General features: G+C 35.2%; 1 protein-coding gene across 4 annotated transcripts in view; it reads right to left on the reverse strand.

Moving 5' to 3' along the window:
* Nucleotides 1–11,009, reverse strand: part of LOC127880459 (uncharacterized) — a 23,898-nt gene extending 12,889 nt beyond the window's left edge. The window contains exon 1 of one of the 4 annotated variants that reach the window (XM_052427768.1): nucleotides 10,887–11,009. In XM_052427768.1, the coding sequence (XP_052283728.1) occupies nucleotides 10,887–10,933 (47 nt within the window). In that variant the 5' untranslated portion in view covers nucleotides 10,934–11,009. Of the gene's footprint in view, nucleotides 1–3,570; nucleotides 3,611–3,655; nucleotides 3,734–6,103; nucleotides 6,375–10,886 lie in introns of those variants that run through there. The other 3 variants (XM_052427777.1, XM_052427789.1, XM_052427797.1) reach the window with 3 other exon arrangements.
* Between the last annotated feature and the right edge of the window lie 2,037 nt (nucleotides 11,010–13,046).

Below are 13,046 nucleotides of genomic sequence, written 5' to 3' on the forward strand. Positions count from 1 at the left end.
TTTATTAAGATGATATATCCATTTAAAATCACGGTCATCGCTTGCAACCGGTCGGTAATTAAATTCGTCGAAAAGTTAAGTTTCCAGCGAAATTCCCCGCGTGTGCGTGGTACTGACATATTATTTATTTTCGTCACTGATAAATTGTAAAAAAAAACAACAACATATAGGTCATATAGAATTGCAAATTGAAACAAGATAAGTATTGATGCAAAGCAGCAAAGGGCGTCGGGAATTTCAGTGTAAAAGGCACTCAATGAAGTTACATGGAGCGATTTTTTTCTACTGTAAATATAAATATATTGGCCGATTATTTTAAAGAAAATAGAAAAAGATATTGGTATAACCATTATCTATGATTTTGTGTTATAACCAACAAATAACCATTATTTATGATGTTGTGTTATAACCCCCAAATAACCATTATCTATGATTTTGTGTTGTAACCCCCAAATATTTCATAGTTCATTTTATTTACATTGGTTTCCTTTTTTACTGGTATCCGTGTACAATTTTCATTAATGGAACAGAACTGTGTAGGTTTTTAAAAATCTGGGGCCCGTCTTATCAAACATCGTACGACATTCTCACCTTACGATGCAATTTTCGAAGCGCCATAAATACGTAATCGTCACATTTATAATTACTTTTGTTGAACATTTCCATTCATTTTCAAAGTAGCTGTCAAATATCCTTTATATTTGAAACATACAAATCATTATCACTTATATTTTAAAATTACAAAATTCAATCGTAAGTTAACATTGTCGTACGATCTTTGATAAGACGGACCCCTGCATTTCACAATACTTTGAAATTCAGTAAAAAATCATAATAGATTTATTGCTTCAATATTCATCATTTTCAAAAGGGTTCGAGTAATACTGATATAAAAACAATTAACAAGTTTGGAAAGATTCAGACGAAAGTTGTGAAATCTTTTAAACAAGTGGAAATTGTTTATTTTGTCAAATTTAATTGAAAAAATTCTGGACTTATTGTCCCGATGTTTCTCATTTTAAATGAGGTAAAAATGCTCATTGATATGAAGACACTGTAAGTTTGAAAAGAATCTGATGAAAAATGTTGACATAATCACCTAACCAAGCAGTTTTTCCCTTTAATTTTTAAATTCAAAGAGATATAATTCTGGATTCTTATGGTCCGATATTGCTCATAAAGAGTTTGGGTTGGGTCCTCATTGATAAAAAAATCCTGTGAAAGTTTGGGAACAATCGGATGAAAATTTTGGACTTCGAACAAGGATTTCAAAATTTCTCAAATTCTAAGGAAGATAACTATGGACGTAATGGTCGGATAATGCTAAAGCGCCCATTCCACCTGGATAGTAATACGTGTCGCGCTTCGCGCTATATATGTGGTTCTTAAAAAAAAACTCCGAGGAGTGCTTGACTCTAGGGAAACGGGTTGCTGGGACACAGCTCCTCCATGATAAGCGACTGCTTCCTTTATCGCAACTCATTGTAACAATCAATAATACGTGTCGCGCTTCGCGCTCTATATGTGGTACGGATAGGCCTATGATAGACAACCATAAAAATACATGGATAATAGATGTGTTGTTTGCATTTATTTGTTAATATAAAAACACGCTTATTTTTTTATTAGATATTTAAGTGATGTACGAAATTTTAATTTAAGTTGTCACCACGATGCATCCATTAATTTTAATAGAAATGTCCAATTGTAGTAAAATGGATTTTAAAATGTCAACATAAAATAAAGCTTTATTATATTTATTTACCTGACTGAAAAAAAGTGTCAGCCGCCGAACTGTTCCGTTCGTGCCGGAACACGGGATTGAACCGGGGGCCTTTAGATGACTGTTGCGTAAACAACTTCAGTCTAACGCTCTCCCAACTGAGCTATTCCGGCTGACATTCACTTATGTATTGCTAGTTGGTGAAGTTGTGTATAGCGATCTTAATTATAATAAACTAATACATTGTACGTTTTCGTACCACTACGCCTTCCAATAAACTTGCTTTCGCGATAGGTCGTCAAATATCGTACAACATTGATTATCCACTAAATAAGAAAATTAGAAAAACCAAAAAATAAATATATTTTGATTATGTTTTGTTTTTATACAAAACATCATTTGTTTTTATACAAAACCAGAAAGCTTCGCGTATTTGCCCAGTCCCTGTGATCTTTCCCCTGTGATCAGTTGTGGATCAGTTAGTAATGAAAACAATTAGCTTTGCATTATTGGCAATAAATGTTGCAATAAATGTAATAGGCACAAATGCAGTACTTATTTACACTAATTTACACAAAAAAATCACCACTATGCAATATATTCTTAAAACAAAAAAATATACATTGATCCGTAAAATTACTTCTCCTCCCATAAGCGAAAAAAAATTGCATTACATACTAGTCGCCGCCCTCCAGGGCGACGCCAATGAATATATAGACATACATACATTTGACTCTGTGAACGTATTTCCGATATGCACGCTAGTTTGATGCTTTCTGTTCAGAACTTTAAATGTTATGTATAACATACGCTTAAAAAGTTTTAATACATGAAAACTGACCAAACGCGACTTCTACCCATGGGGTAAATAAATAATATGTAATAAATAATACAAAGCATTCATAACAGATACCGTTTTACAATATTTGCTCAAAAGACCCTTGTTATTTGAATAGGTCGTATTAAATTTAATTTGCCTACCTTTAGCTACCTGTACATTAAAAGCCTTTGAAAAGAGATAATTTCAATCAATGTTGGAATTACTGAACTCCAATTGATTTTCCTGTGCGTATGGGAAAGCGTTGGTAATTCTTTATAAGACATGTTTGTTATCATGTTTAAAAGTTACTGTTACCATAAGCGTCAGTAATAACAGAAGCCGTATCAATATAAACGGTAGCAACAGTAGTAGTAGCAAAAGTAACAGCAACAACAGTATCAAAGGCATGCCAACAGTAAAAAGTAGCAGAAGAAAGATTCATGATAGCACCAGCGGCCTTAGTAATATATACAGTAGAAACAGTAACAGTTGCAATATTAGTTGTAGCAGCCTTATTAACAAAAGCAACAGTAGCAATATTTACAATAGAAACAGTAGCAGCAGCAATATTAAGCGAACAACAGTAGTCGTAGCAATATTTACAGTACAAACAGTAGAAGTCGCAATAATAACACCAACAACAGTAGCAAAGGCAATATTAACATTAGCAACGTTATCAGTAGCAATATGAGCAGTAGCAACAGTAGCAGTATCAATATGAACAGTATCAACAGTGTCAGTAGCAATATGAACAGTAGCAACAATAAAAGAAGAAATATTTACAGTTGCAACAGTTGCAGAAGCAATATTTACAATAACAACAGTAGTAGTAGAAACATCAACAGTAGCAATAGCAGCGGAAGCAACAGTATCAGAAGAAACACTGTATGTAGCAATACTAACAGTAGCAACAATAATTGTAATATTAACAGTGGCAAGAGCAGCATTTACAGTATTAACAGAAGCAACAGAACCAATAGCATTACATATATATAGAGAGAGGCGTTGCACTGTTCCTCTAATTTACCTTTATGTATTTGACAAATAACGCGTATTGTCTGTGTTTCATTCGATCATTTCTTTAGTAAAGTGATTTAAATATATAAAGGTACCTTTCATCGGATTTAAAACTTCCGAAGAACTTAATTCTATTTACAACATAATAGTGCTTAAATTCAACCAGTGTTCAGAACTATATGCTAGTAGATGCCAAAGGCAGGGGACGATCGAAAAAAGACTCGAGATTGTAAATTGTAATACCTGATCATCTCCTTTAATTTCCCCCGTATGACAGATTGCCACCACTTACCTAAACGACTACCAAATGTGTTTCAGTCCACAGTGGGATTTATAAATGAAAGGGGAACATTGATAAATAGTATTGACATTCCTACTTAAACGGGATATGCAATAAATAGAATGTTTATTTTATCTTATTACATTTTTATCACTGGGTAATTCACGAGAGGGCCAATAATTCTAGTGTTTAATTTCTTGCTGGGTTTTCATTATTTTGTAAATCTTCTTATAACGAGCTTACGGTCTATCGAGTGCGATTGTTTGACATACAGGCTGCTTTATTTACTCGGTGAAAACGCAAGTCCCCGAGAGCGCGTTCTTATCGAGTTCAGATAGAGTTCTTTGACAATATTTGAGCTTATCCGGGCTGTTAAGAGTATCAACGAAGATATGCCTATATACACGACAATTGAATAATACTAGCATGATTTGAAACAATTATAGGAATACCATTCAAGTCCGAAGTACTTCACACTGTTAAACCTGTATTTGGTACATCGCTCTTACGGTTCTGTATAGAACTTTAGACCAAGGTCCTCATTCATTAAAACTTAAGGTACGGAAGGTCTGTAAAACCAGAAACAACACGCCTGTATGAAACAACACTAAACGCAATACGCATAGCTAATTAAGGATGACACTTTCCGCCTTTATTGAATTATTTGTTTAAATGAAATATTTTCAAAAAGAAAATTCAATCTCAGATGAAAGTTTCGTCCCAGATGAGCCTGTGCACACGGCACATGTTAATCTGGATCGATATTTTACGCACGTGCATTAAGACCGGTTTTCCCAGAGCGCGGCTTATACGAATGCGTACTGCGATTTTTCCTTACCACGCCGATGGGCCAAAATCGGATATAATAATGGAGGCCATCGTTAAAGTTTGAAGAGATTTATTTCAATATTTCTCATTTAAATCAATAAGTCATTTAAATATTATTGTTACCTGGTATTTAATTCAATTTAATGCATGCGCATGGCGACATGTGTCTGGCAGGTGGCTTTATCATATCTCATGTCCTTAATAACAGAAATTCAGCGTGAAACCTTTCCTTGTATGACTTACCAGAAGCGAAAAAAATACCGTCCGTTATTACAAACGGAAACTGAAAGACATGGCTATAAGTACGAAGTCCGTCGTATACAACGACTTTGAACTTTTCGTTCATTAAAAAGATAGAGGATATTTGTTGATATCAGTGTAAGATAGGTTTATCATTTCATAAGTGGTCATAAAGACATATTTCCACGGGTGGCGGAGCCAGGGGTGACAATTATTGTTGTATATTACCATAAATAAAATGATAATACGATCAAAGTCTAATATCACACATCTTCTGTTAATTTCATGGTCGTGTACGAAGATTGTATAAAGTACTCAGCATTATTTTGCATAAGTCTCATAACACTTATTGGATTCTGACGTCATATATAATTGAATGACGTCTCATTATTACAAAAATGCCTCTCACAACTGTTGTTGGACAATTTAATGCATGAATTCCTATATTGTTATCGCATAAAATATTTTTGATTGAAATTAAATTCATTGTCTTAAACGGGTAACAGATCGATTTTTACACAAAAGATGAAGCAAGTTTAACATTAAAAAAATAATAATTAACAGTAGTAAAAAAAACTGGCACCAGGCCAGAGTGAAATAATAAAACCGTTTTATTTCACTCAAGTTTAATTATCATGTTAAAATGCTCTAGTAGTCTCAGCTGATTCATCGCATATCAATAAAATTAAATACATACAATGAGGCTGCGTAGCATTAATATGAAAATTCTATTTGGTCTCACTTAACAATTTTAACGTGAAACATCATTGCCATACAGTACCTATAAATGCAATTTAGACGTACCTAACGGTCTTGACTTGCATTGAAAATGTTAATCAAATCATATTTGTTCTTTCTGTACATCTGCTTAACGTACTACTACTACTTCTAGAAGAGAAAGAAGTAGGAAAACGAGAATAATATGAAAATAATAATAATAATAATACTGAGGCAGTAGTTGCATCTACTGTTGTTGAGCACTGGTAATACAAAAAAGTTGAACGAAGTATAATAGATGCTTACATTTTAGAGAATATACATAGGGACTATTGCGAAGTACGTTTTGAACAAGTGCTGAAGAGAAAAACAGATTCATTTATTTAGAGTTAATCAATAACACTATATAATCAATTAAGGTTATATTCATATTTTGCTTACTTCGATATTTACATTTTTGTGAATAAATTCCACTTACTCTGTAGTTCTTGGACGCGGTACTAAATATGAATCCGTCATGGTTTCTATGCTTTGAATCTAGACTTCGAGATATGCGGCAAAAATACGATGTTTGTATTCCACTATGTTTGCACACCAAGTACATGTATTTAGTAATCACTTTTTATTTCCCCAACACGTTCGATATTAATAATGCATGTAATACTAAGTCGACAAGTTAAATACTTGGGATTTTCTTAAATCGAACCCGCCTATCGATTCTACTGCAATATTAATATCCATGCACTGTTTGGGTATCTTATACAAGGTAAGTTGGCCAGAGAAAGTTCGTCTCACAGGGGCGCGGATCGTGCCAGTTTATACATTCCGACAATTGTACTTGATACTGATTTAATTTAAGGATATATTAACTCCAACAATAAAAAAACATAGTATTTTACATCGAATTAGATCTTGTTACCTTACTTTTAAGAATAACATTTATTTGGTCCTACATGGAAAGCGTTTTTTGTCAGGTTTATTATAAAACTTATAAGCTCACAGAAAATTGCAATCTTTCACGTTGGGTTAAAAGTTGTGTAGTAAATTTCAACGAAATTAAATCGCGAATGACTTGGAAGTGAGATTTCCTCTTAATACAAATCAACTTAAATACGCTTCATCTATGTCTTTACGGTCAGTATAGATACAGTTATTTTATATCCTGTGCACACATGCAGTTTGTTTTCCACCCAATTAAATCTTATGTTTCCCACCCGGTTCATGTTCATGTTTTCCACCCAGTACATGCTCGTGTTTTCACCCAGCTCATTCTCATATTTCCCACTTAGTTCAGTCCCATGTTTTCCACCCAGTTCGTGCTAATGGTTTCAACCCAGTTCGTGCTCACGTTTTCCACCCAGTTCATGCTCATGTTTTCCATCCGGTTCAATCTCATGTTTTTCATCCGGTTAATGCTCATGGTTGCAAACCTAGTCCAGTCTCATGTTTTCCACCGGTTCATGTTCATGTTTTCCACCCGGTTCATGTTCATGTTTTCCACCTAGTTCAGTCTCATGATTTCCACACGGTTCATTCTAAGGTTTTTCACCTAGTTCATGCTCATGTTTTCCAACTAGTTCATGCTCATGATTTCCTGATAGTTCATGTTCATGCTTTCCACCTAGTTCAGTCTCATGTTTTCCACCTAGTTCATGCTCATGTTTTCGACCTAGTTCATGATCATGTTTTCCACCCGTTCAATGTTAATGTTTTCCACCTAGTTCAGTCCCATAATGTTTTCCACTTAGATATTTCTCATGTTTTCACCCAGTTCATTCTCATGTTTTTCACCCAGTTCATGAAAAAAAAATCCACCCAGTTTGTTCTCAAGTTTTTCACCAAGTTAATGGCAATGTTTCCTAAATAGTTCATGCTTGTGTTTTCCACTCAGTTCTATATCATGATGTCCATCAAGTTCATGCTCGTGTTTTCCATCTAGTTCATGTTCATGTTTTCCACACAGTTCATGCTAATGTTTTCCACCCAGTTCTTTCTCATGTTTTCTACGCAGTTCATGCTCAAGTTTTCCATCCGGTTCAATCTCATCTTTTCCATCCGGTTTGTGCTCATGTGTTCATCCTTGTTCAGTCTCAGGTTTTCCACCTAGTTTATGCTAATGTTTTTCACCCAGTTCATGCTAATGTTTCCACCCATTTCATGCTCAAGTTTTCCACCCGGTTCAATATCATGTTTTCCATGTGGTTCGTGCTCATGTTTTCCACCTTGTTCAGTCTCATGTTTACCACCTACCGGTAGTTCATGCTTATGTTTTCCACCAAGTTCACCTATATGTTTCCATCCAGTCCATGCTCATGTTTAGTCTAATGTTAGCATGTTAAAGTGCAATTGAACAGTATATCAGATGTTTAACTTTGGTCCTCAAAGGCGGACATTTTTACACAAAAACATTATGTTTATTCACAACAACCAACCTATGTTTTGTGTAACATATGCATGAACATATAAATTTATTCTACTGGTTATAATGATATTTCAGTAAACTTTCTTGGTTTCATCAGTATTTAATGTCAATTTCAAAAGATATATATAAATAATAAATAAATAAATGAACTTTGATAGAATTAGAAAAATAATAGGGAAATTTTTAGATGTATATCTAAATGTACAAATACATATATAAAGAAAAACAGAATTAATGTGAAATATTGATTTAAAACGAATAAATTAATGTGAAATATTGATATAAAACGTATACAATTTAATATGCGTTTAAATAAACCATTTACATATCATAGTTGAAAAAGCAACAACATAATATTAATTACTTTGGGGGGAATAAATGATTATTATTCTATTACATTTCAATATATTTTTGCAATACCGTTTAATAACAATATAAGTTGACTGTGAATTAATTCACATAGAGGTTTATTGAAATTATAATTATGATTATACAATTTGGAAGACTGTGGGGTTTTTGTTCAGAAATACATTCCCCTGTGGAATTTAAATGCTAGACATGAAGGCGGGGTTCAGCAGAGGTAATTTGCGAACAAAAAACGTGGCTATTAACTTTAAAAACTATTCTTCCCTTTATTTTAAAACAAAATATACACGTAAATAATGGTCTTAGGTTGTGAACAGAAAATTGTTAGGAAGATACGCAATTGAATAACAAACACTGTGGATTGTATAATTTAAAAAAGACTTCGCGTCATTCAATTGTTTCATTATATGAACCGGCTAAGTTTTGAAGATTGGCACAATTATAAGGCGATTAGACATGTGTTAGTGTACTCAGCTAATTGTTGAAACGTAGCAATATTATTTGCTAACAAAAGTTAATGCCGACTGAGCCTTGCGGCCGAGCATGCAGTAAACCGGTTTTCTCAATAACATTTATCATTTAATAATGATGAAAGGGACAAATTACTCGCATAAGCAACTAATATAACCCATTAAACTGTAAACAAAAACAAATGCAATTAAATGAATGCATAAATTAATTTGAATATGGACAGAACTGACCAGGGGAAAATAAGTCTTATGACACTAATTTGTTCATAAAGCGCATATGTAACGATCAGGTATTTGGCAACGACTACGGTTATTACGACGGATATACAAATAAGATTAGTTTCATCGTTTAAACAATATAATCGTTCAAATAAACTACGTATAGTCGGTCGATTTCATTGCAAGTAAAATAGGAAATACATGCACATGCTAAAGCATACTTTAAAAGCTCCAATGTTGAATGGTTAAAGTGTTCAGGATGAATTCATTTCTCCAGATCTAGAATGTGAAACCCACCGATAGGTCACGATCGAGCTGTGGGTTCTGTCAATGCAATCACAAATTCAGACTGGACTGGAAAGATTAGCGTTATTAAAAAGTGTTAAAACAAATACATTCTGACGGTTCTTACTCAGTGCAAATACGGGCTGATAATGAATTGTCACCCTCTTCATGCCACAGCGCGCCTCAACGTTGTATACACCTTACATGTTTATCTCGACAAACCCTCAATGTGGTCATCTGAGATAAGGTTCACAAACTGACCTCAAAGTCGCAATTGTACGGAAACGTATATGGTACACCCCGATAATATGGTCATGCCGGATTAGTTTATAACGACTTACTGTGAAATAACATGCTATGTTGTCATAGCTTTGAAGGTTTTTCCCACTCAATTTTAGTGACCGTCAACTTAGTGGGTGGTTGCTTCCCAGGAAAGTGTATTGTCTGAAAATGATTAAGTGCTAAATGGCCCCATAATGCTGGAAGAAATTATGCACCGATACATACACTTTTTTTCAAGTAATGTAATATACAAGTCGTGATATTTTAATCAATGTAAACTAATAATTCTAAAACAATACGGTATTGTACAACTTTTTTTCCGTCAATATGGTTGACAGCCCCTTTAAGGCATCGTCACTCCCAATCTAATCGACATCACAGAGGATGCATTTGCCGCATATAATGTAAAACTATCAAGATAATGAGTTTAATAAATAAATGCATTTCTAAATGATCAAATAACAAAGTAAATTTAATATCAATGTTAAAAAATGTAGTTTTTTTTATAAAAGCGAATATTTACTATTAATAATCAACAAATTGCAATATATCGGATAAAAAGAACTACGGATTTTATAAATATTATGAATGTATTTATTCGAAATTGCAGAGGAATACGCTATCCGTTGCCCATTAAACATTTAAATATGGACACACATGTCGAAGAATTTCGTTAATATAACAGAATAATATAATCGTCGGCTCAAATGTTGGTTTCTACGGCAACCTTTGTCAAAGCGACTGTCGAAATGTTATTGGCCGTCACAATTCTCGTCGGTTCAAGTCTGGTCACCATTACCTTTATTGTGTTTAAGAGTTTACACATTTGGAGTAATTATTTTCTTTTAAGCTTGATGTTGCTGGTACGTTGATTGGCCTTGTCGTGATACCTTTTTATGCTGATCGATTACAGTCCGTTTGGAACTTTGTTGTGTGATCTTTGGTTGTGTCTGGATTACACTTTGACAGCGTATCGGCGGCACACCTTCTCGTCATTTGCTGGGATAGATACTAGGCTGTCTTCAAGCCTATCGCATACAGTACAAGGCGATCACCCACAAAAAAATGCATTATGATTGCTATTGCCTGGGTTGTTCCGTTTTTGCCTTTGACGCCATTGAATATTTTTCGCAATTTATCGAAGGGCAAATGACAGTTCGGGCATCGCCTTGTTATGCCCAGTTTCTAATGACTACTCCTATTATTACAATACTCACCGCTTATCGCATTTTATATACAAATGACACTGATAATAGTATTGCATATGTGTGTTTATCGCAAAACTGCATTACGAAAGAAGCACTTGGCTACCCTGCAATCCAATGAAAGTCACAATCTCCATGCAGAGTTGTCGTTCCTTGCTCTCACGCTATGCTGGTTCCCGTCAAATCACTGCGCGGAGGTTGTGAAAGTCATTGATAATGCGCATAGTGAAAACTATAAACGGGTTACGTATATCAAGGATGTATGCACATGTGCGTATATCTTTAAATATTGTTAAATGTTTCTATGTATGCGATTTGTAGATGGTGAAAGCAAATCTTCCGACAGCGAAATACATGTACCGACTTCTAGAGATATACCAGGATGTTTGACAAAAATCGCGACAGTGTATCGGGAGGTTGTGTTAGTAGTATCAAGCTAAGTAAATGAAACGTCTGCTGCTGCTGTCATAGCTAAGACAATACATGACATTGAAAGTAAAAAAACCAACATGGATTGAAAGTTCATTGCCTTGGACCAAGGATCATCCCCATTCTTGTCCAGACAAGAAACAGAACCACGCAATGGCCAAAGTTCTCAGCGCCATTCTCATAACCTTTCATGTCACGTGGACGCCAAATCATGTGCTCGCCGTGCTGTATCTTTTTTTGTCTTTTATAAAATCAATTTCTTTTTAACGTTGATATATAGAGAAAGTTCAAACGGGCGTGGTGTTGCTGTACATCTAGCGCGCTTTATGTGTGTATATTATATATATAATCTTACAGTATCAGTAAAGGTAAAGACTTAATTGTCGTCCCGAATTCCTACTTTATTCTTCCAAATACATTTTAAAATAAAAACCGTTTTTTCTTTAGAACATTTGTATAAAAATAGTTTGTTTTATGTTTTAAGTAGGCAAAACTACCTTTCCGAACTAGGTGTGAAAACGAGCTTATTTACCAATTGTGTTTGCGTGCGAGTGTATGCGTGTGCGCGCGTGCGTGCGTGCACGTGCGCGCGCGCATGTGTGTGTGTGTGTGTGTGTGTGTGTGTGTGTGTGTGTGTGTGTGTGTGTATGTGTGTGTGCGTGCGTGCGTGCGTGTGTGTGTGTGTGTGTGTGTGTGTGTGTGTGCGTGCGTGCGTGCGTGCGTGCGTGCGTGCGTGCGTGCGTGCGTGCGTGCGTGCGTGCGTGCGTGCGTGCGTGCGTGCGTGTGTGTGTGTGTGTGTGTGTGTGTGTGTGTGTGTGTGTGTGTGTGTGTGTGTGTGTGTGTGTGTGTGTGTGTGTGTGTGTGTGTGTGTGTGTGTGTGTGTGTGTGTGTGTGTGTGTGTATGTGTGTCGAATTTATTTACAGGTCATCGCTGGGTCTTCACGACTACTTTATGTGCTGACCTGCCCCTGTGGCCTATAAGGGGAAAATATTTAATGTTAAGCCAAAGTAGGTCAAATTTACCCCGGGTTTTCGCCGATATTTTTTTATACAAATACACCAGTGCACGGTGGCCAATGATACCTTACTGTTCACTGGTAGTCAGCATTATCATCACCATCATCGCCATCAGTACCATCATCATCATCATTATTGTAAGTATTATCATAACCACCATTATTATTTTTGATGATGATTGTTTATACTTTGTTTATTAGATAGTGTGTGTTGGTACTGTGCTCTCCGCCCCAAGAGAGGTATTAGCGGGGGATCGTGTGGGATACAGGAAACGCCCCGATTCCAGAGGCGTCAGTGGTCAGTGGTGTAGAGCACCAATACACTGCATCCCCGTTTAATGTCCCTTTCGGAAGACATCGACGTTTATCAATTTTCGTTTCTGTCCCTTTTATACAATCAAGCAATCACATACCATTGAACTATACTAGGAAAAATACACAGATTAATCAAGCATAACAAACATTCATGGTCAAATCTTAGTGAACACATTCTCAAATATGCCGACAAGTAAATGTATATATACGCATATTGAAAGTCATTAGAACATGTAAACATAAACAATACTGGCTGATTATTAATATTAATTGTTTCTATTATTGTATTTTTTTTCGATTGGATCCGCTTTTGTATAACAATAATCATGACTGGAGGTCCGACCCCAGTAAGTCAAACTCAAGCGGGATTATATTTACTGCTTTTTAACCATGACAATTAGCGATTCTTTCA

The sequence above is a fragment of the Dreissena polymorpha genome, chromosome 1 (genome assembly GCF_020536995.1).
Source record: "Dreissena polymorpha isolate Duluth1 chromosome 1, UMN_Dpol_1.0, whole genome shotgun sequence".
Lineage (NCBI taxonomy): Eukaryota > Metazoa > Mollusca > Bivalvia > Myida > Dreissenidae > Dreissena > Dreissena polymorpha.